At 33.3% G+C, this 26,528-nt stretch overlaps 1 protein-coding gene across 1 annotated transcript in view; it reads left to right on the forward strand.

Moving 5' to 3' along the window:
- LOC137926728 (plectin-like) overlaps positions 1 to 26,528 on the forward strand; it is a 42,742-nt gene continuing 16,214 nt past the window's right edge. Inside the window, exons 1-3 of the mRNA XM_068770414.1 lie at positions 1 to 243; positions 17,519 to 17,791; positions 18,886 to 19,037. Of these exons, the coding sequence (XP_068626515.1) occupies positions 1 to 243; positions 17,519 to 17,791; positions 18,886 to 19,037 (668 nt within the window). The remainder of the gene's footprint in view (positions 244 to 17,518; positions 17,792 to 18,885; positions 19,038 to 26,528) is intronic.

Genomic DNA, 26,528 nt, shown 5'->3' on the forward strand with positions numbered 1-26,528 from the left:
ATGTCATCGATAAAAACGACCGACGCGTCCGTCGACGAAATGGCAGATATTGATATCACGTTAATGACTTTACGGAAACCAACTGAGCTAAAGAAAGTTATAGAGTCGATACCAAAACCTCCGGGCGCTGTACCAAAAAATGGATTACCGATATGGTATAAGCTCGGACTCGAAAGCAAGCTGCCAATGCCTAAAGTACCGCAGGGAAAAATAATATTTTCGCGCGGTAGAATTGGCGAAGACGTAAGTTTCACTTTCAATTTTCATTTAAATCATATTTTATATGTAATAATAATTTACATGTCGTGTATTTTAAATCGATTATCTTATTTAGTTTTACATATTTAAATTTAAAATATCAAAAGATAATATTTAACAATGATAACGTAAATTTTATTTTTTAATTATAAAAGACCGAAGACTAAAAACGATCTAAAAAGACATAAATCCTTAATTACGCACCTTAAATTTAAATAATTAGTTTTCTTAATTAAGTAAGCGGACATCAACTATGAATACGAATTAGCCCTTTACCTGACCCAACCGAATATGTTTAACTAAAATGTATACATTTATCAATAGCTTTTTGTTCCAATTTGGACCAGTTATTTCGAATATCTAGTGGAAATTTTTTTTAAACATGTTTTGTGATTTAATTGCAAAATTGTAATTTTTACTTCCAGTATTTATATTTTTGTATTAATAAGGTTTAAATGCACTAATGACCCGATCTCTAAAAACAGTCATCTCAAAACACACACACACACACACATATATGTATAATATATAGTACATATGTACGTATTTATATACATATATTCATATATAAAACATGTATCTTAATAAAGTAACATTACAATCAAGTATTAACACAATTTCGAAATGTTTCCAATCACGTATTACTACAACTTTACAAAGGTATGCTAATTTTAAGTTCACGAAGAAAATGTGTTACTAACATTGATTTAGATGGTTTTTAATCGTTCATGTACATTATTTAATTATTCAATATATTTTTATTCAATACATTTTGAAATATAAAGAATTTAACTGAAGAACATCCGTAAGAAACAAATAAGTATTACATAAAGTTATTTTATAACTTAAGTAATATCTGTTAATATATGCACTGAACACAAAACAAAGTTTGTGTATGAAGTAAGCAATCCAATCTTTGAGTTGTAAATCAACCTTAATTCTTCGGTAGTCTTCTGTAATACCTGCTTTATGAATATGAATAAATGTGCCTAACAGACGGTTAAAAATAGGTCGTTAGGATTTTCAACAAGATTTGTGAAACTTTCCCACTTTTTTTAGTCATATCATTGCCAATATACCTTTTACACCATAATATAGTGAAAAAAAAGAAGTTTCTTCGATCGCTTTCGTATTTTGTGAAACGTATATAAATAAATCATTTCTTTTCCGTGGTTTCTGCTACCATGCCAACGTTCTTTTAAGCTTTTCTAGAATTTAGAATGTTGCAACACACTTAAATTGTCATCATCTTATAATTGTTTAATCGTTCGAAATAATTATATTGCCATAATCTTATTAATTTCGTAATTGTTAAAACGTTTCAACTTAACGCTTAAATAAGCACTAAACAAGTACCATATGGGGTAGATTTTTCGCAGATAAACTATTTCGTTTATGTCTAGTTCACGTTAATTTCTGGTATTTTAATTTTATTTATTGATAGTATTTCCAAAAATTAGTATTTATATAAATGGAATGTCCTGAATGAATTTCTACTTTCCCATTCTCATCACGAACTATTTTGTAACCCTGGCAGAAAAAGTAGAAAGATATTTTACCTGTTATACGATAAAAATATACATTATTTGCGGCAAATAAGATTTGTGGATGTTCAGGGATACATTGAGCGCGATATTGCACTTTTGTTTTCTGATTGTCTATTGTGTTCGAAAATCAGTCACGTATTGAAAACTACACTGACATGGACCTTATAAAATATTACTTTTTTTTATTCTATAGTGTCAATATTAAAAAGTGGGTATTTCATATCATGTCAGCCGTAGTACATCTAGTCTCACAGTCTCACAAGATATAAGTCTTCTCCACAGTTTTCTAGCAGCATCAATTGGAAGCGACCACCGTAAAGCGTCTTCCGAGGACTTTAACTAGGTTGTTTGTCCACCACGTTGGTGAACATCCGATGCTGAGTTTCCGTGGTCCATACAAAGTCCATTGGACATGTGTTCTGCTATTTTCCTTTGTAAACGAATGTCTTTACAGTAGTAAAGAAATAATAGTGTACAAACAGTACATAGTTCGGGAAAGTAAGTCGTCTCTTTCATAGATTTACGGCGTAGAAGACCGATTAGTATCTTTTTTTTTGTATTTGTTTTCTATTAGCGGAATAATTTTTTTTTCATAAAAATATACTTCTTGCTATTCTCTCTGGCTGGTTCTTTTAAATAATCCTAACATGTTTAGAATTATCAAGGGTGTTGAATTATGAGGTCACCGCTAAGCCTTTTAATCTCTCAACACCGTACACAGTAAGCCAACGTGCTACGAAGATAAGCGGATCGCCTACTTTTAAGATTTCTCACAACGCGTTGTATTTCAATAAAAGTGTTTACTTAATTAAAAAGAAATTAAAACATAATGTTTTTTTTTGGAGAATCCATCTGGGCTGACCACCGTGGTGCGAATACAAAATTTGATTATAAAGTCGTTGTTCTTAATTTATATGTTGTATTAAGTATAGTCGTTGAAGGAGACGTCTTATATAAAAATTCGATAGAAGAACAAAAAAATAAAGTCGTTCTCAAATTATGACGTAAATAATAATGGTTCTATGAAAGTCCTTGAAAAAATAAAATGTCAAAATAGACAACATGAAATTATTACCTAAAGAATATAAAGGTATCTAAATCTCATAAAGCGTTACGAAGTGACGAGGGTCAGGTGAAAATTATCTCAGAAATAGCGCGTGAATCTATAACTTACAAGTCAATAATGCCGAGAAAATGTAAAATAACAACACTTGTTTTGTATTCGTTGCGATATTTCTAATTTAGTTCATAAGGATTAAATTGCTGTATCTAAATATTGAACAAGATGTTATATGGCCTAAAGAAATAAACTTTGTTTCGAGATTAATTAAACGACTTTTTTATTCGTCGAAAGCGAAATGTGCGAAGTAAATTATTCTCGAGCGACTGAAATAACTGAGAAATTGTTAACGGAGCCTCTTTCAGGATGAATATGGCTTAAAGCTAAATTGAACTCATTTATTTGAGAGTCAAAAAATCTTTTTGAACCTTATCTTTTAAATTATTTCTAAGGTTAGTTAGATAATAAAAACCTTACTACAAACCTAATACGTAAACAAATGTATATGAAAAAGTGATAAACAATTACAAAAATAGACTGGAAAATTCTATCATTACATTAAGAAAAGATTAAAGAAAAAGAAGAGAAATATTAATGATAATATCAAAATATTGAAGAGAAAGATATTCATCGGGATAATTTATCTAATAATCTATGCTTTATATCAGTGGCGAGATAGATCTGAATAAAACATATAAATGTATATTGGACGTAAATTTTAATTGTGAATTGTTGTATCTTTGATACGTAATTTTATAGCCATTCCGTGCGGGTACTGTGTCCATCGCATTGCAAAGAGAAAGGCCAGCTACGGTGCTCGGTGTCTATTCTGCTTAGCAGGTTTTATTTGGCGTCCTAGTAATGTATTGTGAGATTTACCTTCACCGTCTTTACTCGTTTTCCTATCTAGCTAAATTTCAAATGGCCCTACCTTGTCTCAATGTTCGCTCTTATCCTTTCCACCCGATGGGTGCCTACTGCAAGGTACAGGCTTCCCCCAAAGTTCGCCGCGATGACCGGTCCTGCGCTGTCCGCATCCAGCGACTTCTCGCGACTATGTCATCGGTCCACTGAGTGGGCAGCCTAACCCACGCTGCGTCTACAAGCTCATGGTCGCCACTCAAAAACCTATCTGCTCTAACGGCCATCGGCCACTGCCACTTCAAACGAGGAATTCTTCAAGCTACATCGGTAGCTTTGATTCTTCTGCGGATCTAAAACCTTCAGGAGGTTATAGAGGTATTTCATTGGAGCCGTCAGTAATATCCACGTAATATAAATTCATTATGAATTTATTCCTAGCTATACAGCAGTAGTACGTGTTCACCTTATATATTTCCCAAGCAATAGTAATTTTCGAATACTGTATGTACTTCGATTCCTGTCGGACTAGGCTACTCAATGTTATCGAAAACAACAAGTCCGGTCTGTAAGACGTCACCGCCTTATTCTCAGGGATCCTTTTTACTTATTCATAAACATATGTAAAGAATAACAATTCGACATATAGATAAAAGTAATCATTAACTAAATAGAAACTTTCTTGAAGTTATACCATTATAAATTCGCACGCCATTCATCTTTGTAACAAACAATTTCCATTTATGATAACATCTAGTAATAGAATAGTAGCGGGAGTTTTACCGACCTTTGCGGGAAGAGCAGTCTATTTCCATGAAGGTCGTACAAGATACAGATATAGAGGCGTTCCGTATAAAATTCGAACGTTGATGTCAATTTTATAGGTTGGGATGAGTTTTCTCAAGTTTTATGACCAGATTCAAAGTTTATTCATAAAAAAACATCGTAGTTATTTACATTGTATTATAATATTTATGTATCGTCTTCTTTGATAGCCGCTGTTGTCACCCATATTGTGTATACAGGGCGATCAGTTATAGGTGTAAAAATTTTACGGGGGTTAAATGCATTGCAAATTTGTCAGCAAAAAGCATTAAAGCATTTATAAATCCACTACACAAATATTGAAAACAACGACATTTAGTTTTGATTATCCCTTCCTCATATAGCGTAAAACTTCTGAATTTATTAGACGAAGAAAAAAAAAGAATATTGTAATGTATAATAATGGCCGTCTTTTATCTCTCTCTTACTTTCTCACCACGTTACTATTAGGAATGCTCTCAGTACGGCGAAATAACTATTAAACGACCCAAGTCGAGGGAAAGCAGAGAGGAAGCAGGAATGATGCTTAGTGACTATGACGAAGTGTACGACGGTATATATTCCCTAATGTTCACATCTATCTTTATTTGGTAAAACTACAAACTAACTTGCAGCCTTTAAACTTATAAAGTTTTAAAAGACTTTTGTCATCGACTTTTCTGTCGTAAAACGTCCCCTGCTAAGGTCTACCCCACAGAATTCCAAAATGTTCGGTATTTTCATGGTTCCGTTTTAGTTATCTTTCGTTCAACTCCTATCATAGACGATGGATGGCTTCTTTATTTACATCATAAATTTAAACGTATTTATTTCTTGCTACTCAGTGTTTTTCATTCATTCCTATAATTCACTTTACAACATCAATCATTATTTTCTAGACTTCAATTCCAAAATGTCCGGTTGGAAGTGGACTGAATCCAGCGTCATCCGTTAACAAAGTCGTCTGTAATTTTTGTGGGTGAACCACTTCACAACTTTAAGGCCCCAACGACCATTTGTTCTGCGCGCTAATGGGCCTGTCTATTGCCACTTTAACTTACCATTCCGCGGATCTCCTCATAGCTAATTCGATCTCGCAGAAAAATACTGTGTATAGGCCTTTCCATTCCTCCTCTAGAGACTAAGAAGATACTTTACTCAGACCTAATAAGTTTTTAAATAAAGTTTAATAGGCAACGCTATATGAAAAAAATAAACATTCATATAAATAAAAACATATAAAAATATCCGTACTTATATGATGAATTAAACTACCATTGTCTGTCTGTCTAGTTTGAATCGGACCGTGTGAAAATGTATAATAAAGTACGTACAAAAGAACTCCATTCATTTCAAATGTACGCAATGCCGATTTAACCTTTAGACCAGCGACGCAAACAGATGTTGGCGCTTTACTGACCCCAAACAATCGACCAATACGCGAAGCACGTGTGCCTTGGGGTGGAAACGTCATGCGGGTCTGTATGAATTTATCACGCGAAAGCCTCTGTACCTACGCCTCATTCACCGCTTGAATACAACGCATTAGCATAATGAAAGCTCGGTCTTCTTAAAAAGGATTTCAAACACCCTCACGGGCGAGATTCGGTTGAAATGCGGCGTGAATTTGTCTGGGAATATTTAAATGTTATTCAAAGCGGTTAACGCTATGCGAACGGGATAGATAAATTACTTATCTCCGGGTGTTTGATGCAAATATTATCTTAAAAACATTTTATTACGATATTTAAGATATTTTTTAACAATTATTTTAACCAACCACCAGTTGATTATAGCTGTAAAAGCTTTAAAGAGTGAAAATAAGGCTCATTTGCTATCATTTGATGTATGTTGCAATATTTAACAGTAATAATTAACGTAATGCGTAAAAAACGTTTCCTAAATTCGGAATACTTCATATTAAGATTATTTATTTTTACTTTTTGTCCCTGTAGACTTTATACTGTCAAAAATTATTGACATTTCGTAGTCCAAAAGAAAAAAAATTATTGTAAGTATTTCATTATGATCACTTTATACTTGGTGATTGGTAAAATCTTTAAACAATTTAAATGAAAAATGATTAAACTCACTCTTTAAAGATTTCATAGTGACAACCAATTACTGTGTATATTTAGCATAATTAAAAGTTAGAATATGCTTCTGTATTTAATGAATTGTTAAGCAAAATGCCTTTAATGATTTTGTAATGCTGACAGGCAGCTTGGTATGCAAATTACCGCCGATAGGAGTAACCTAGAATCTTAGATTCTTGACGTGAGGGAGCTTTCACAGTTTACTATATCCATCTAAATTCGCAACATAAAATTATAGTCGGGCACTGATTTTCCCATAAATCGACGTCAAACCGAAATTCGGTAGAATAGTAAGTAATAAACCCAAGAAAAATTATAAAAAAAAACTAATATCGCATCGTTGAATACACGGTCTGAAGAAAAGTGCTATTATCTTACAAAATCATGCCCTTACTGTATTATTGTCTATCATGTATAGAAAGATTATTCAAGGGTAATGTGAAAAAAAAAACAATAAAGTACTTATTTGCAGTGATAACGGAAATAATATAACAAGATGCACAAAATTCATTCACGTTTTTGATGGCAATAATTTTAAACATGCATGGTAGAGATTTGTATAATAAATTTTCTTTGGTTAGCCACTACCTGCCTTACAGATTTCAGCTCGACGTTGATTTATGAGAAGCATGTATACAATTTGTACGAATTGTATTGTAATTGTAATATAAATATAGTAGTATATTAGATCTGTAGAATAAAAACATTTTTTGATTTTAGCTTGACGCTAATTAAAGGGAAAAAGTTTTACCAATTCTATTATAATTGTAATAAATATGTAATTTGTACATATGACAATATACGAGGGTGGATTGAAAAGTACTCGGCCTAACCAAGAAAATAAACACATACTAAATCAGTTATATTTTTATTTTTCTACATAATCACCATCAAGTTCAATACACTTTTGCCACCTTCCCTTCCAAGCATTTAGACCGTTGAAAAAAATGATTCTTCCTTAGAGTCAAAATATGCGTCTACAGCTGCTTTGACCTCGTCGTTTGTCGAAAATCTTTGACCTCTCAAGTGCTTTTTTAGGTTAGGGAACAGAAAGAAGTCTGATGGTGCCAGATCAGGTGAATACGGCGGATGCGGTAACAGTTCAAAGCCACAGTTGTGAATTTCAGCCATTGACTGTACTGACCGTGAACACGGGCGTTATCTTGATGAAACATGACTTTTCTTCTGAGCATTCCTCGACGTTTTTCTTTTATTTCCTCTCGTAAACGACGTAGTAAGGTACAGTAGTAATCAGAGTTTATAGTCTGACCCCTTTCAAGATAATCAATTATAATCACACCTTTCCAGTCCCAGAATACTGAAGCCATCACCTTATTTGCCGACAAAATCGACTTAGCCTTTTTAGGGGGTGGTGAACCAGGTCTTCTCCACTGTTTTGATTGTTGTTTGGTTTCCGGTGTACAGTAATGAACCCATGTTTCGTCCATAGTAACAAAACGATTCAAAAAATCATCTGCATCGGCTTCAAAGAACTCCAAACAGTCGCGTGAAATAGTCAACCGCGTCCTTTTTTGTTCAACTGAAAGCAGTCGCGGAACCCACCTCGCAGACACCTTGTGGAAACCCAACTCGTTGACAATGATGTTTTGAGTTCGTTCATAAGAGATGCCTATAGTCTCGGCTATCTCTCTAATTTTTAATCTGCGGTCTCCCATTATTAAATCAAGTACTTTTTTAATATTTTCGTCAGTAGTTGACGTCGAAGGCCTTCCAGAGCGGGGTTCATCTTTCACACTCTCTCTACCACGCTTAAATTCTGCTATCCATTTTTTGACGGATGAATATGACAAAGCACAATCGCCTAATGTACTGACCATGTCATCATGGATGGCTTTTGATGATAGCCCCTTCTTATGGAGGTACTTAATGACGGCACGCTGCTCGATTTGCTCCATTCGCGGAAATTATGTCCGATTACTTTGTTAATAAATTTATAAAATCACAACTAATTATCGCACAGATTTCGAACTTCACACAATGAACTAGTCTGAACTGAACTAAATAATGGGGGAAGATTTGATTTTTAGAATTGAATGGATCTGTGTTAGGCCGAGTACTTTTCAATCCACCCTCGTATATAGGATCAGGAGTTATTTAGATCAGTAGAACAAAAAAACTGTGTTTGATTGAGGCTTGGCGTTGATTTATGGGAGAGTCTTCTCATTGTTTTTTTGGAATTCTACAATTTCAAAATTGATAAGAAACTCTTGTAATATTTCAGATGATTGTCCTTTTATGTATATAATGTGAGCAATTATTGAAATAATAAACAATAACAAAAATTGTTTAAGTAATATCATAAAGCAAGCGTATTCTAAAAATTACGAAGCTTTTACCTTCTCTCACCTTGTTTCCTTTTATTTCTTTTAAAAGCACGGATAGACGTAAAGTCATTTCCCCGCTTTGACGGCTATCACCTTGAACGTCATATTATTGACCTACTTTTCAATATCTATAACATCGACTGAGGAGGGTGCCACTTTAAAAGCATGTCAAGTTTAATGGCTATAAGAATTTGAAACGCGAATTTGATACCTATCACTTCTTATCGACATTTGCCCATAATTTCGGCTCTGACAAAGTATACAAAAAATTTTTTAAGTTACATGATCTTAAAAACATACATAGTTTTTACAATTTCATATTCGAACGCTTCATACATTTACAAATGCAAATTGCAGTTCAATATCAGATACTATGTGTAATTATAGATAAAGAAACCACAAAATTGTTGACTGTAAATAAACTGTAATTGGTTATAGGTGATGCAAGCTTTAAAGGGAAGTAAATGTACAATTTATTCCTCTGCAAAAACCTTTAATGCTATTTCACCTTTTTCAATCACCCTAGTTTAAAGTAATTACTCTGAAATACTGACAAGACAATTACTTCTGACAGTACAAAGGTTGCAGGATCAGCAAGTGAACGACAATTAATTTGATTATATAATAATACACAAACCAACCATTTTTATTGGAAACCATTCATTTTTCGACAGGGTGTATACTTAGACAACAAATGCGCTTTACATTCACTACTTAGCTTTTAGACCTGAATATCGATATTTTGCCCAAAACATTAATTGAATAAGTTAATAATATAAAAACTATCATAATGTGTGGTTATTAAAATTTTATGAAATGTTCTCGTGTACATTGATATCACGGAACACGGCACACCGATAAATGAATCGCTAGGCGTAAAAAATATCAAAAAGTGAGTAGTGAGTGGATAGCGCATTGGTGGAAAACAATACATAGTGCCGAAAAAACGTTTCGATCATCTTACGTGAAATTTACTTTATTTATATTATAAGTTTAATAGAAATTTCCAGAAAAATCTGTGACGAAAGGTAAAACAAATGACCAACGAAATGAAAAAGAAAAGATTTTCAAAGAGATCACGTGTGGTATACATGGTGATTGATTATATGTGTAAAAACTTTTAAGGAGAGTATGCATAGCTCACTTGTATGCAAAATGCTTTGAAGCTTTTAGCTTTTACGTCTATTTTCAATCATTCTATATAAAGTGATCACTCTGAAATAATATGGCTTATCAGTGAAATGCGACCAATAATAATGTATAATGTAGTAATCTGAATATTGAAAATTCTTTTTGTTATGTTATTTTTATCACATTATTATTTCTGCAGCCATTGATTTTTCAATTTGCTATATACTTTCTCCTTTAAAGCCTTTAAACATGTTACGAATCACCTGTATAAGTCGGTGAAGTCAAAAGGCGAAAAGAATTTATCCCGGTTGTTAGAATCGACTAAATCAAGATTCGACTCGATCAGGAACTTTTGAATCTGAATGCTAACCGGTATCAGCCCGTGCCGAGATCAATCCTCGCGGGACACCTGCAGTTAGGTAACTTCATGAAGCATCTGATAGAGCGACCTAAGTGTTACTCTGTCTATTTATTTTTATTGCGTTATCTAATATTTTTATATATTAAAATATTTGCATTTTCATGTCTTTTGTGTGATTTTTTTACGATTTAATAGAAAATTGGAAAGTCTCTCTTGAAGGAGCTCGCTTTTTAATTTTTTGGCTCGACTTTCACTGCTGTCCAAGTAAATAATGTTATGCATGGCGACTCCTTCGGGATCTTATATAGCATTGTTAACTATAAAAGTTGTTTAAGTTAAACGCTATCGACGCCTTACACCGTAAAACCCGAGGAATTTCCAAATGTCATTTAGGAAGCACATAAGTCAGGTCTGTAGAAAAACAATCACTCTTTATAGCGTTATCAAAAATCTTCGTTCCGAAATATGTTCCTACCCTTTCGAAACCGTTCTCTTTTTAAGTAGAATAAGTCTTTAAGCGTCTCTGACTTTTATTTAACGTTTTCCTTTAACATTTATTAGCTGTAGTTATTACATAACGGATACGGCTTATATCGAACCCGCGACTGAAAATTAACTCTGCATAATCAAGATTTGACTAAAATAGACCTGGTAAACTGTTTATATTGAAAATACTTACCGTAAATTAGAATAGAAATTTATTCTTGATATTTTTAAGTTAAAAATTTATATTGATGAGCCGGCAATAAGGTGGTAGTTATTTATGAAACTCTGCTATAATTAGCGAAATTGTTTTTTGTTTTTGACGAAAACTTTTTGACGTAGCGATATTTGTCTGATATTTCCAAAGCCTAAATGAGGCAATTAACAAATTCTTCACTCGGCAGACAGCGCTGCTTTTTGCAGTGTAATCAAAACGTTATTCGTTATTCTTATAACTTAAACATAAATTGTTTTTGTTTGTTTTTATTTGAAACTTAGGCTTTAAGTCAAATTTAAAGATCTTTTATCAGTCAAACCTTACTGGTTTTCCAAATTCTGGTATCTCCTTTTTTTATAGCCGATGGACGCCCCCTGCAAGGCATAAGCCTCTCCCAAAGATGAGAACAATAAGGTCTTGCCTTGCCTACATTCAGCGACTTTCCGCGACCTGAAATATGAGATCTGTTTTTTTTTATTATAGTATAAACAACAGTATGACATGGTTAGATCTAAAGAAAAGCATATCGACAGTTTCTGAAAATGTTGATTAGATTGAAAAGTACATATTTTTTGTATGTCTTTATCCAGATTTTCCTTAATAAAGGCATGTTTTTCTGAATACCAAAAAAAATAAACGATTTTTGGAACTTTTCGGAATTTTTATTAGTATCCATCAGTAGTAAAATTTATCGCATCCTATTAATCTTGTCTGCAACTATCCTTATTAAATGGAATTTAAGTAAATGTATAAAAATTAATGGGCATAAAAATTCTCAAGACGGTAATAAAAAGTATCACGACTTAATAAAAATTACGTTTTGCATGTTTGTATACGTTTTGTTTTTTTCAGTCTGAAGATTTTTTATTCCAATTTTTTTTAAATACTTAAATAGATAAAGTTTAGAAACAAACAAACTTTATTTGAAATACGAACCTAAGAATATTTAACTTGAACCACATCGTCCAAAACAGAACTCTCGTATAAATTTTTTTCCATTAAAACTACAGAGAAAATAAAAAAATAGATTATACTAATTATTTAGAATCTTCATTTATGAGACACGATCTTTTAACGGATATTGAAAATATATCGTGATGAAGGATCATTAAGCGCGTCAGAATTTTATTGCCACTTGTGCGTAACCACGTCATTAAACACGAGCGCAAATTAATGATACAGGAGCAAAGTGACTTTCATTAAAATTACCGACCGTGTATATTTTCAGCGGGAGCTAGGTAACAAAAGATAATCTGGTTGATTTTAGGAGTATGAGATAGTGACACGTATATATATATGCCACTATATACACGCACATGTTCATATACACATTATATAATACACTACATACAATAATAAAACACTACATTATGTAATACATATACATATTATATTATACTTACATATTCTTCTCCGTTTCTTACTCTTGATATACTAATCGACCATAAATTCAAAGGATGGATCATCACGTAATCCATCCATCGCATAGCTCAGCAACTGTTAAATCTCAAGTCATCACCTCTACCTCGACCAACAATTTCTTCATAGCGTCTTATTTCTTTCTCATAACGTGTCCAAAGTAATTTAAAATATTCTGAATTATTTTCGAGAGGCGTTGCTTGATTGGCCTCGTTATTAAAATGACAGCTAACCTTTATTCTCGTCTTTACGTCAATTGTTTTTATGTCAAATCCGTCGATATCTCGGTGTCTCTACGGCTACAAAGTTTAGAGCAGACTCTCAATATAGATCAGTAGAATTTTTTTTGAATTATCAGTTGCCGCGTAGGCGGTATACAAAAAAAAAGATTTTAATTTTTTATTTTACGTACTTTTCGGGAAAATGTTGATATCATCTGTGAACATGAAAACCGTAATCTTTGTATACACAGTTCGCATAAAGTTCAAACGGCCGCTTCTTCTCGCTCGGTACTTGGAGGATTACGATATTCTGTACAATTATTTTTTTATCATTATTTAAAACAACAAATGTTTCAGTAATTCTACTATCTGAATTTTTCAGAGATGTCAATCCGCTTTTTATAGAAGTCAAAAACGTGTTTCATTGATCGGAATGAAATAAGCGATAATATGAGAAAAATTATCGAATTTAAAAAGTCAATGTGCCAAAATGACAAGTTATAAAGCGAGAGAGATTTTCTTGGAGTCACTCGAGCACGCTCGGTACTTCGTTTACAGGTGTTTGTAGGTCGTAATAACCAATTTTCTCATGTCACTTACACTTGATTCTCGTAGCTCGTTTCGTAATTACACCGCCGTACAATTCTTGTGATACGAATATTTGTTTAGGAATATCACAGGTAAATAATTGTTTGTTATAATATTTTGTATAAAAAAACGATAATCACTTTATGCCGTAGTTTTTTGACAAAATTTTTAGATGGATCTTTTGGTCTGTAAATAAAATTAAAACGCAATAAATAATCTGCCACTGCCAGTGAGGTTGCATTATAAAATATTGGCATTATCGCCACATACCAGGCAGATATTTCCTGGTTGCTTGTTTGTTGCTGAAGTTATGCTTTTAAAATATTTCGATAATTTGGTCGAGTCGAGATAAAGGCTTACAATACCGGGATTCTGGAATCCGGAATACCAGAATCCCGGACGATTTTTGTCCGGTATTAAAAACCGGTATTCATGTAAAAATACCGGTATTTTGGTATCACATTAGTTGATTAAAGTTGAATTTATGCCCAATATAAATCTAATTTAGTTTGTACGAAAATTTGGTTATCGCTTGATGATGAAACGATTGATTATGTTTTCAAAAGCATACTTTAATAAACAAAACGCAAGACGTTAATATTATTTCATAAATACTCTAAATTTAATGTTATTTTTTTCTTTTTTCGTTATATAATGCCAGGCTCGCTGTTACGTGTAAAATGTAACGTACAATTTAATGTGTACTTATTTTTTGCTTCCACGTTTTTTGTACATATCTACTAATACTCTTTATGTGTTAGAATGAATAATATCTACTCATTTCGGAAGAATATTTATTATGTTAATTCTTAACAAGTTAATACAACTAGTGAGATAGTTTAAAAACATAACAAGTATTTTTTTTATTAATAAACTGGTTTTAATACCGATATCCCGATTACTCAAATTTCATATAACAAATACGGGTATTCAGATTTTAATTCGGTATTGTAAGCCCTAGTCGAGATAAGACATCCTTGGGCACCCTCGAAAAGGGAAGCCTCAGAACCTTATAATGAGGCCCCCCACTACCGTGAGCTCAAAGTCTTATTGTAAGAACTTTAGATTAAAGCGCCTTTAGCGCTTTGTTATCTCAAACCTGCGGAAGGTGTAAATGCACACAGGGAAATGATTCATCCAACCAATAAAACCTAAATACCTTAATGTTTAAATAACGTTACAGAAGAAATAATTTTCTAGTAATCGACCAATTTATATTGATGTAAAAAAATTGAAAGTGATTTGGTTTTACATAAGAAGCGAAGAGATAAACGTTTAGTTTAGGTTAAAATGGACTTCTTGCACCGTTCTGAACCTTTTCCTTTTTAACATAATAACTGACACCTTTTTTATAGCCATGTATAAAACTTACTAAACTAAACTATACTTATTTATTATTTAATTTTATTTGCTACTCATAAGCTAAGTATTTATAGAAACAGATAATTGTAACCCTTCGGTTTAATCAACGTCCTGTAATTAAAGCTCATGTACAATTTACGCAGTAAATCTGTCATTAAAAGCTAACAGAATCCCATGACTCACAGATTCTTCTTTAGATATTCATGTATATAGAATTCATGATTCGGATTGATTTTGTACGCAACCCGACTACGAATCCTCTTGAGTTTCGCAACTGTCGTTAATGTAAGTGGACAAAACTGTATTAACTTCCCCTATTTATAAACATCACTCTTTTTACCCTTATAAGTCTCATTGTCTTCTCTTTTATTAAGTCAAAAGCCTCTTGTTGAGAAGTTATGGATAGATGGAGTATCCCGTGGTCAAAACATGATTCGAAATATGTCATCTATTTGAAAATCTCGAAGCCGCTCCAGATTATACATTAGAGGACAGTTTCAAAAACAATACAGAAGAACGCTGGGGATATAGTGGTGACTTTTCCTAGCCAATAATTGTTCCTGTTTTCAAAAACATTGAACAACGTGAGGTACTAATATAAATTGCTCATTGGCAAATAAATGTCAATTTGGCCACACAATTTAGGTGAACAAATACTACTGTCCAAGCAATGACATAACTAAACGTAATTTCATAGAAAAATGTATGCAGTGGTTAGGAACGAGATTACTGCAAAATCTCTCTACAATCTGCTGAAAGATTTAGGTCTGCCAAGAGCAAACATAAGCTTAATATTTCTGGAACAAGCTTCCGATGCAATATTGGTGCGTTTGATTAATTTTTTTTAGGTTGAGAGGGGAGTCTGGTAGGCAAAGTTAAATGTATTGCTAGGATGCATCCATGAACGTACTATGCGGGTTGTCAACCCCGATAACGGTACCCGGTCCCTTTTCCTACAACATTATGAACTCGGTACCCGTATGAATCTAAGAATTGTTGAGTAGTTATAATTTGAAATATTTCCTCCCCTTCGGTGTGGCGTCATCTAAACATTATTCAGATTAAGTTGTTTATAAAATCTTTTCAATTTGGGATGACATTCATGTCTATTTATTTATTTCTCATATTTTATTTTGACCGTCGACATTTTAAAAAAAAACGAACACTACAACGCTATAAAATCATAATTACATATGATATTAATTATCATTTCAGTCATAATCCATATCCAATACTAGACAGGGGAATCCCATAAACTTCTAATAACACGGGTAGTTAGCGGTTAAATTGTTGTGTACATATGAATTTATATTAGGATTATAATTATTAGTACTATAGTCTTAGAATAATAGACACTCGGAGTGTATAACAGCAACATCACGTCACACGAACTCATGCGTATATTACACGGATGAGATTCAAGATGTGATCGCAAGATTCATCGATGTGGTGAAATTGACAATGACCGCGCATACAGGCGTACAACCTGAGGATGGCAATATGGAGTAGGGATGCGGAAGTAGTCGAATGAACCATATTTTTAAAAACTAAACATTGTTAGAGCGTTGTTAAAGAAATAGTTTGGTTTAAAATAGTTGAAGGTTTATGTTAGTAAATAGTTTAAGAAGACTGGAGTAACTTAGTGTAGTAAACACTGTGACATGCAGAAACACGAAAAACGGAAAAAATACGGATATATTATCCGTTATGGCATGGATGTAGCATTTGTGGTATATAAATTAAAAAACTAACTTAGAATAACAAATACTCGGTTTTAACGCGTTTATCGCTAGTTAAATTATGCAAAGTACTTCATCCAAACATTTGTAGAGAATGAAACCGCTAATATATTTTGTTCTACGTGTAACATACACATAAAGGCAAAGACAGAAGACAAGCTATATTACAATTCATTTAACAACCAGCGTTTCAAATTGATATAAGCATTAAAAGTGCTTACGTAAACAATTAGCAAATGATATTTAAACATAATTGCTTGTACTAGATCAGGGGTAAGCAACCTTTTTTGGTCGGAGGGCCGCAGTTTCAAAAACAGTGGGCCATGAAAAAAAATAAAGTATATATTCAAGGTTCAAACCATGTTCTAAACGTAATTTATGTTCGTAATCAACCGACTTACAAGTAATTAGACACTTTTATTATCTTTAAAGCCTTGATTCTAGCATTTTTTTTTAAATACAAAGATAAATCAAAATTTACTTGGCTCGAGGGCCGCATGCGTAGTATTAAGAGATTCGGGTAAAAATATAATTGTTATATGCGTATATAAACCCATATATCTTTTTAACTTGATGTTTCCAATAATTAAAAATTTCTTCTTCTTAGAGAAAGTGTTTGTAATGTATTACGTGTGCCCACTGCGGTTTGGTAGATATCAAATATCTTATTATTTGATATATCATATCTTATAATGACATCTTAGATCTAGGCGAACTCATAAGATAAAACGAGTTCTTATTTGATTATACTTCGAGTCTACGTAGAATCATAGACAAACGAACTGCAGCCTCTTCGCATATTTTATACAGCTTTATTATTTATTATTAATAAATAGTCGGGGTTGCTATCGTTTTATTCAGCTTTTTATTTGTATTATTTAGTTAAAATTAAATAGCTATCATCGTTTTTAACAAAAGTTGTCCAAGTGGCAAAAAATTTTAATAGTACAGCTTTTATTTTTTTCCGTGCACATAAAAAGTTGGAGCTGCAAACCTTTTTTTATAATTTTTAATTTATTTGTCCAGGTCCGACGCTTAGGTTTAGGAAGCGATAGTCCAGCACCAACATTTGATTTGACCGACCCATACTGCAATAATGTTTCTTACGATTATGTGCCAATGCACGATCCACATCTGGCACACCACTTCGCCCAGAAGCCGGCGCGGTGTAGGATGAAACAACTTGGTTTTTGCACTAAGGACGGCCGAGCCGTGTGCTCGCTGCGGGAGTTTAACCAATACCGAAAGTATCTATACAATCAATTCATGGACCGGATACATACAGAAATGAAGAAGTTGGTGAGTACATAAAGATGTCTACCCTATTATTAAAATTTAAACACTGGAATAAAATTCAATAGAAGTGTATTAAAGTATAGTTAATTTTATTATTATTAGAAACCTATAGTACTATATTAAATAAATATTAGTATAGTTTTATCAAAAAAGCGGTCTTGTATCCGAGCCATAGATAGGGCTATGTTCGGAATTTCTCTACGAGTTCGAATCAAGAATGAGAAGATCCGTAGACAAACTAAAATAAATGACAACGCCCAGCGGATTGACAAATTAAAGTGTCAATGAGCAAATTATATAGTGCGCAATGGTATACGCTGAAGCCTTCCGAGGACTTGCGACGGCCTCGTAAAGTTCACCGGCAGACGCTGGACGTATGCCGCTTCCAGAGCGTAAGTCCTGTTGAAAAGTTTCGGAGGAGGTCCATCCAGCAGTGTACTTCCTTCGGTAGCAATGATGATGATAATCCGAAAGAGATACGAAATAAATGAAGGCATGGTGTACGAGAAGTTCTGGTGCGCATGCCCTTGGAAAGCTCAGACGAGGCGGGAGTCGCTGGCAGTGCTAAGGCTGTGTGCGATAAATAAAGCTCAGCGATGTAGCGATGTTAGAAGAACATTGTAAAGGTTTTAGACATTGCAGATTCGATATAACACTTCTTTACCCCCGCAAAGGAGAATTTGTAAAGATTTCCTCAGCATATTTTAAAAACAATTTATAATTTTAATTTATAAATCTACAATTACACAAAAATATAAATAATTTGGTATTTACAAGTAGCTTGTGCGTAAAATTAAAAAGTTTGAACTAGTTAAGGTAGTCTATCCATCTTAAAAAAAAGTCGTATTCAGGCCGATTCATAGCGGTCCTGTTGGAAATTTATTATGAAGCGTATATTATGCAGTGGAAGACCTGCCGATAAAATTATGACAATGATAATAATGAACATTAAAAAGAAAAACTTGTTATTAAATTAATTTTGACTTCTGAAGCATCTGTTATCTGTAATATCAGCTACATCGCGTATTCATAGACGAGACTATAAAATATTATATAAAATGTGTAAGTATTTTTAAGTGGAGTTTCATATGTAACAGGATGAACGAGCGCGAGATGACCTAACTCTGAAGCGTGTAGAAGTAGACGTGGCTCGTCGATTACAAGCCTTCACCAAAGAGGAGAGAGCCAGAGAACATCTCGAGCGAATCGCCCAGGAGCACGCCGAAGAATGGGCAGAGAAAAAGAGACTGTGAGTTGACCATTAAAACCGATAATAATTAATACAGATAAAACACTTTTACTTTTAAAAACACGAATTACATTCCATTTTCACGCGTCGTAATCATTATTGCTAAGGGTCCTGACCTACCCTACAGGTGACTGTAATTGATTTAAAAGAGAAAATATTGCTAATAATGGATCACCCTCAAAACTTTGGAGGTCCGAGGTTTTTTGGATATGAGAGTAGGTTATGGTATACCCTCATTCAACATCCAGGTCTCTGGTTGTACATAAGACTAAATATAACAGACGAACCATACGCATATTTTTAACAAAATAAAGATAATGAAAATACGTTTAAAATGGATTACGTTTTGATTTAATAACAACTGATTTTAATATGAATATAATTGTTTCTTACCGAATGTACTTGAATATGAAATTTATACGAAATTATATATTAATGAGTATATAAAATTATTGTACAAGTTAATATGACGATAGTGATTGTTGGTGCCAATGACTAACTCATCCACAGTTTGTGGGTGCCACCATTTACAATACAATCATACCCGGTAGATTAAAACAACATAGTTCTAAGCCCGAGGCATGTACTAGAACTTCCGGACGACGCGACGACAATGAGACGAGTCGCGTACACTGCACACCATCAGCGTCACTTTTATAACTAACCGATCACGTCGGAAACTATACTTGATGGTATATCAAATGGGGTGCCAATCCTAAATTACAGAAGATAGAAGCATTGCTGGAGTTTCGTCCGTTACTTCTTCTCCAAGAGCTAGTGTTTTATTATGTGGTAGTACTGTTCAGAGCTGCACGTCCTTCCAATCCTATAAAATATGCAGCGATTCGAGCCGGGGCCCCTCAAGATCCATTGAACTTCGCTACCTTAAAAGAGGTTTTAGGTCAGGCTCTCTCTACGCCCTGTCTCTGCAATGTCATTTGGGCAGTAGTGACAATCCGGTCTGAAAAAAAATTATAATAACTTTTATGTACAGTTCTTCTTAATAATGGATTTCACTTTCTTAATAACAGATAACGATATGATTTCTCTTGGAATATTACTACAATAATATAAATATTAAATTCTTAATCCGCAACAAACTAAATCTAATCTTTTATGAATTAGTAAAATGCAAATTCTCCGCCCCAATGGTGTGCTCTTTTGAGTTCCAAGCGCGCTGACACAAATTTATTAGTCGTATAGTACGTGGCTAAAGGCATGTTTGAGCGAATTTCTACGCTAGACTTAACAGCGTTTTGTACGGTGAGGTACAGGTGTGATTAATGGCTACACTTTATTTCTATTTAGTTCCACGCAATTCTCACTTGATACTGTTAGTTTAAACGTAGTTTTCTTAGCGTTTTGTATAAGAAAATTGCTAAAAAAGTTGTGAAGAGCAATTGTATATTTTTGGTTCATAAATAATCATCATTATTATCGTCATGTGAGCTGATAGACGCCCACTGAAAGGCATAGGGTTCCCTCAAAGATTGCCCCAATAACCGGCCCTTACGTTGCCCGCATTCAGCAGCTTCCACTACCTAGACATCGAGACTACATCGTCGGTCAGTCAGAGCCTATCCACGCCGCATCTACCGTCTCGTGGACTCTCCCTTCTCGAGAACCGGTTCCGACAGTCGGTTGCCCGAGCGAAGGCCCCTGCCCACTGCCATTTCACACTAGCAATTTTTTCCACTTACATCAGTGCACTTGGTTCTACTCGGTTTACATACTGCCCCAAAAACTAAACAAACATATGGCATCCAGATTTGGGAAGTCATCAGTAAAAGCAATGATTTGTTCCTCGAAAGAGTGAGCTCTTTAAATAGCACCCACAAGAACATTGGAAATGCTCTATGATTTACAAGGAACAACAAGATACACGAGTACTTGAACATTACTACAGTGAACATATCGAGCGCTAGCAACACATCAATATATCAGACGTCTCTCTCTTCATTCCAGACATCTTGCTTCTGGATTACTCAACGACGTCGATTTAATAAAAAAATTAAAGAGAAATCATGTGCTTCCTTCGTTGCGATACGGTTGCAAACCAAAAGTTAACCAAAAAAATGTTTATCATATATCACTTGCTAGATATTGTTAGATGGCTAAACAGATGAAACTTTCAATACTTTAGTCTATTAGTAAACTAAAACAAATATAAATTGTTATTCGTACATAAAATATCAGTCAATCATAATCATACCAAAACGCCTTGCTCTGGTAAAAAAGAAATTCTAGTTAGTAGTTTCTATTTAAGTCTGTGTCAAAGACAATTTTCTTTTTTTTTCCGTGTAACTATAACGTAATATAAATAGTTTTATACTTCATTTACAAAACTTTGTTAACATAACACTCTTTTTTTGTAACCAAGTGAAAGGAACAGATGATATTAGAGGACGTCAACAATTGTAAAGAAATTTAAAGATGTGTTTACACGTAGTTAAATTTTTATGATACTGTGCTAGGCATAATTATTTTATTTATAAATCTATTTTAGTTAACATTTTCATCGTCGTCTTCTGTTAACGAAAAACATTATTACACTATATTTCGTTGTTTTCTTTGCAGAAAACCCAAAATTTATAACATTTTTTGTAATCTTAAACCGAAACTACGGCAATTTCTCAATCAAGGTGACACTGTTTAATTCATAACAAAAGTTTTAGACAGGTTGCCAAAGAGAGTTACAAATGCCTTATTATTACAAAGTGAAAATAAGCCTCCACGGGCTACAGATCACCTCAAATCATGTTAATGGGTTACTCGTTATTTTTATTATTTACTGCAATTCTAAAGCACCCACTTCATAGTTAGGTCATTATGTATACGTATTAATATCTACTAACATAAATTGTGTAACACCTTTTTAATCGTAATATAATGAGTACCGATTTTTTTTATTCGGACGTTAAAAAATATTGATCAGTATTATTGAATAATATTAACACATATTTACATTAATTATCAATTATGTTAAATAAACTTAACAAGATGAATCGGCGCAGGGGCCTTGTACCTCAATTATAGAGAGATTGTTAATCTGTGATAAAATTAGTATTTAATGTTGTTCCCTTTGATAGTATTTACTATTGTAGCAAAAGTACTTGTATTCGTCTGAACATACTTCTAGAATAACTCCATAGAAATAAAATTTAAAGGAACCCATGAGAAAAGCATATCTAGCCAGACAAGTTAAACAATGAAAGTTTATGACACCATTCGTAAGGGACCCTTATGGGAGAACACGTTGATGTTTGACCCTAGTGATATTTAACAAATTTCAATTTCTTATGAAATAATAACAATCACCTAAGTCTTAGACCTCCGATGAACATTCTCAAGAGACACATTTTTACTCAAAAAGTATTGATGTAAATAACTTAAAATTTTCACTTGTTAAATAACTGTATGTGAGTGTAATACATTGCATTTGTTGTGATTGACGTTATACTGCTAGCTGGTTTAGGCTTTGTGCAGCTTCATCGATAATGAGCCTGTGGAAACAAATGTCTGCGAGCTAAAAAATTTACGCTGAGTGATCGTACAGTTACATCGAAGACGCCTGCAGGAAAAGGGACTATACCCATGTAGGTGTATAGTGCAACTGTAGTGTAGTGTAAGTTGTGCGAAGCGAGGACTACTTGACAGTAGGATAATACGTATATCTATCTTCGTTCGAGCAATAATGATTTATAAGAACATCTATTTTCGCCAACAAACTACGTGTGCAGTTTAGCGATTTTGTCCTTTTAAATCAGACAAACATGTGGAAAAAAATAGGGATCACCTGGCTTATGGTTGACTATATGATCTTTCATCAGAAAAAAAATATATTTTTAACATTTATTGGTTAAGACATGGAGAAAAAATATAGAACAGTTTCACAGATATTCCTTTAAATATGACGTTACGCCAAACGAAATATACCCGATTATACCTGACCTAATGATTTTATCGATGACTATTAATAATGAGTTTAAATGATAAATCACAAGTCGTCACAGCCACTGAGAAACACTAGCTTAGGACAGAATTACCTATACCAAGGAGAAGCAGACTATATATTACTACATATATTTCAAAAATAAATTTAAGCACTAAAATACACCAAATGTTACCACACGCATTATTTTATCAGTATTCCTTTTTTAAGTTTTTAAGTGTTTTGGTTTTGAAAAGTTATACTTACACAACAATTATTTTGATTCAAACATTGTATACATCAGATAATTTATACTTTGGAAATACAAAAAGATTAAAGTTAAGTTTCATTCTCCTTTGCTTATGTCTACAGCATTCACACTAGAACTTTTTCATTCTTACGTGAAACTGTGTTTCAATATTTGCGAGCACTTTCGTTCGCTAGGTACTTTGGCTTCATCTCTCAGTACAAGGGGCGCTCGTTACTGAAGATTTGGTAGACGCATTTGCATCTACCGTTCAAATTGTAATTATGTTTACACATATACTTTTTAAATGTATACAACAAATAACATTCGTTTCAAACTTTAAACTTTCAATAAACAATCAATATCTTTAAACAATGAAACTAATATTGATTCTTATGAATAGGCCTCGCTAAGCGTCATCGAAAATTCAAGACAATTAATATAACAAACATTTAAATATGTATTTATACATGTTGATCCTCGATATGAAACTCGATAATTACCCTTTTAAGTCTAATTTTACATTTTTTCAATATTATAAATCGTCTATGTCTCCTGAAATTCGGCATGGAGATTAACAATCTTTAATATATGCCTTATTACTGCCTTATATTTATCTTACCTTAACATAAGCTTTAAGTTTTGCCATATTAAACAGTCTTAGCCTACAATATCTACTCTATTAGAGAGGCCTATGTTCCGCAGATTCTTATAATTAAATTAGAAAGCCGTGTTCACATTGACCAACTAGAAACAAAAACCTTCAAAAAATAACATACGCGACTGTTTTCAATTTTAAAATGAACACACTTGGTTCTTAATAAAAAAATGAGTCAATAATTTATAACAACACACTTGGTTCTTCTACGTTCTATAACTTTTTATTTTTCATAGCATTCATTAATAATATAGCAAGTGATTGGCAAGACTTTAAGGTACTTTAAACAACACGGTATTTGAAGCGTGACTAGAGGGTACAGTAGCCAAAACGCCTGGTATAAGCGGCGTTTGATAACACCAATCATCACCCATAAGGCATAGATTGCCCCCAAAGATCGCTAAAATGCTTGCATCCAGAGACTTTTCCATCTATAGCAAAAACAAATCCGATTATTAAATAGTAGAAGGAAACGAATGCACTAAAATAAGATTTTTTTTTGAATCTAGTATTGACCTAAAATACAAATGTGCAATAAAAAGAAAAGTGTTTTATTTGTGTTCAAAATATATATTACGTATACACATACGAACCTAAAAGCATAAACATAAGTGTTGCTTTATTTACAGCCTTTTTGGAAATTAACAGTAGAAAAAAATATTTTATATTTTAATATAACGTAACTAAATAACAGGCACGTTCGGTATGAATACAGACAAGAGGAGGTAACGGCCACTCCGTCCTGTCTGTCCGTGGTCAACTCTCGCGGCGGCGGCACTCCTTTTTTATTTTCATGGAGGCTTCGCCACTTTTTTCTTAGGAGCGTTATGGCGGTTTCGATTAATCGATAGTAATATTACATTGCAAGTGCTCGCTAACGGTACAGAAAATATTGTAAGACAACCAAAATATCTTAGGACAAGTAATATGTAGAAGTCCCTTATTGCGAATCACGGAAATTCAGGATTTTTTTTATTTGAGCGCGAACTTTTGTCCGAGTAATACATTTACTTTTAGACAGTTGTTTTTGATTCAAGCTTTTCAATGTATTTAGTTATTGATAATATTATTAATAACAAATTGAGTTTACCTTGTTACAACGATATCGCAAACATGAAATCATATTTTGTCCCTGATAATCTGTACTCCAAACTGACTACCAATATTCAGTTATTTGTGTCTGTATTTGCATTTAACTCCGCTCTTGTTTGTCAACTGCTTTGCCCTTTCATCCATTCGTCAGTCGATTGCAAGTCGGGCTAACAAACGGTTCCACTGTATTTGCATAGCCCGTTGAAATGCTTCGTTTGTGACGCTTGACATGTCAGACGAATTATGATTGTAGGTTTATTAAAGATGAATTTGTACAATTAATCATGACTGTAGTGTTTTTTTTTAAATATGAAACTATAGAAATTTTGAATTCGAAATTCGGAAATTTAAATATTTAATTAAACATTATAATTACTTCTTAAAGGATTTCTATGATTCCCAAAGAATCTACATGCTTTACGGATGACAATCCTGATCGCTACGAGCTTTTAGAATTTTGTAGGTCAAAAAGCTCATGGATTCGGAATCATGAAGCTATTATAACTTGTAATTGTACATAGAAATAAAGATAAGCCTGTTACACCTCTCTTTCGGCCACATAAAATTAGTAAATGTTTTTGGGCATCTGCGTACCGTGTTACAATAAACCATTTAATTTTTAATTACTACGTAATAATTTTAAGAAGTTTATGTATGGATATATGTATACGACCACCGTTTCAAAAAACAAAGTTTTAATTAAAATAGCTCACTGACTACTACGGTCATAAATAATATGAGGTGCGTAGTAGATCAAGTAATTAACAAAATATTTAGATGATAATATTGCTTCGTTTTTGAAAGTTTTCAGTGAGACATGACTTTAATGTTTTCTACTTATTATTAATTCGTTAATCAAAAAAAGTATGAGACATCAGAAAACTCGGTAAAAAGAAAATTACAACGATTACTTCTAGGACGAACATAATTAACTTACATAACTCATCGGATTGGAACTTGAAGTGGCGGTGGACAGACCAGATATCCCAAAGAGCAGATAGCCGCTGCAACATTGAGGTTCTGGGGTAGAGACCACAGGTCTGTAAACATAGCGGAATGTTACCCACAAGGTAAACAGACCTTGATGAAGCTGCTTCCAACCGGTGGTATAAAAAAACAACCTATAGGGCAGACTATTTTTGACAATGGATGTACTCCGCTGAAATGACAATGACTTCAGAGTTTATTATTCGACAATCGAGTTAATAATTATGTATAATTTATACGAACTGAAGATCGCCTCGGCGCTTTGATGCAAAGTTTCACTTCAATTACACTTTAGGTAAGTTCGATGGATGACACTCGGAGCCATCTGCTTCGAGGGGACGATTATGCATTTCAGATGAGTTGCAAAATGCTAATTCTCGTTTGCTATAATTTTTCGTTACAGAATTTTCGTTAACATTGAATAAATTGTGAAATGATATAAATCAGAATCATGACTTATAGAAAAAAGATTCAAAATAATTTTAATCAGATAAATATATTTTTGTTCATCATTGTCGTCATCATAATCAATATTTCAGCCGTAGGTTGGACATCGAGTCTTCCTTTCATAATTAC

This window comes from Battus philenor, unplaced genomic scaffold (assembly GCF_028537555.1).
Source record: "Battus philenor isolate CCGP_79_NKW_IND1 unplaced genomic scaffold, ilBatPhil1.0.hap1 SCAF_3, whole genome shotgun sequence".
NCBI lineage: Eukaryota > Metazoa > Arthropoda > Insecta > Lepidoptera > Papilionidae > Battus > Battus philenor.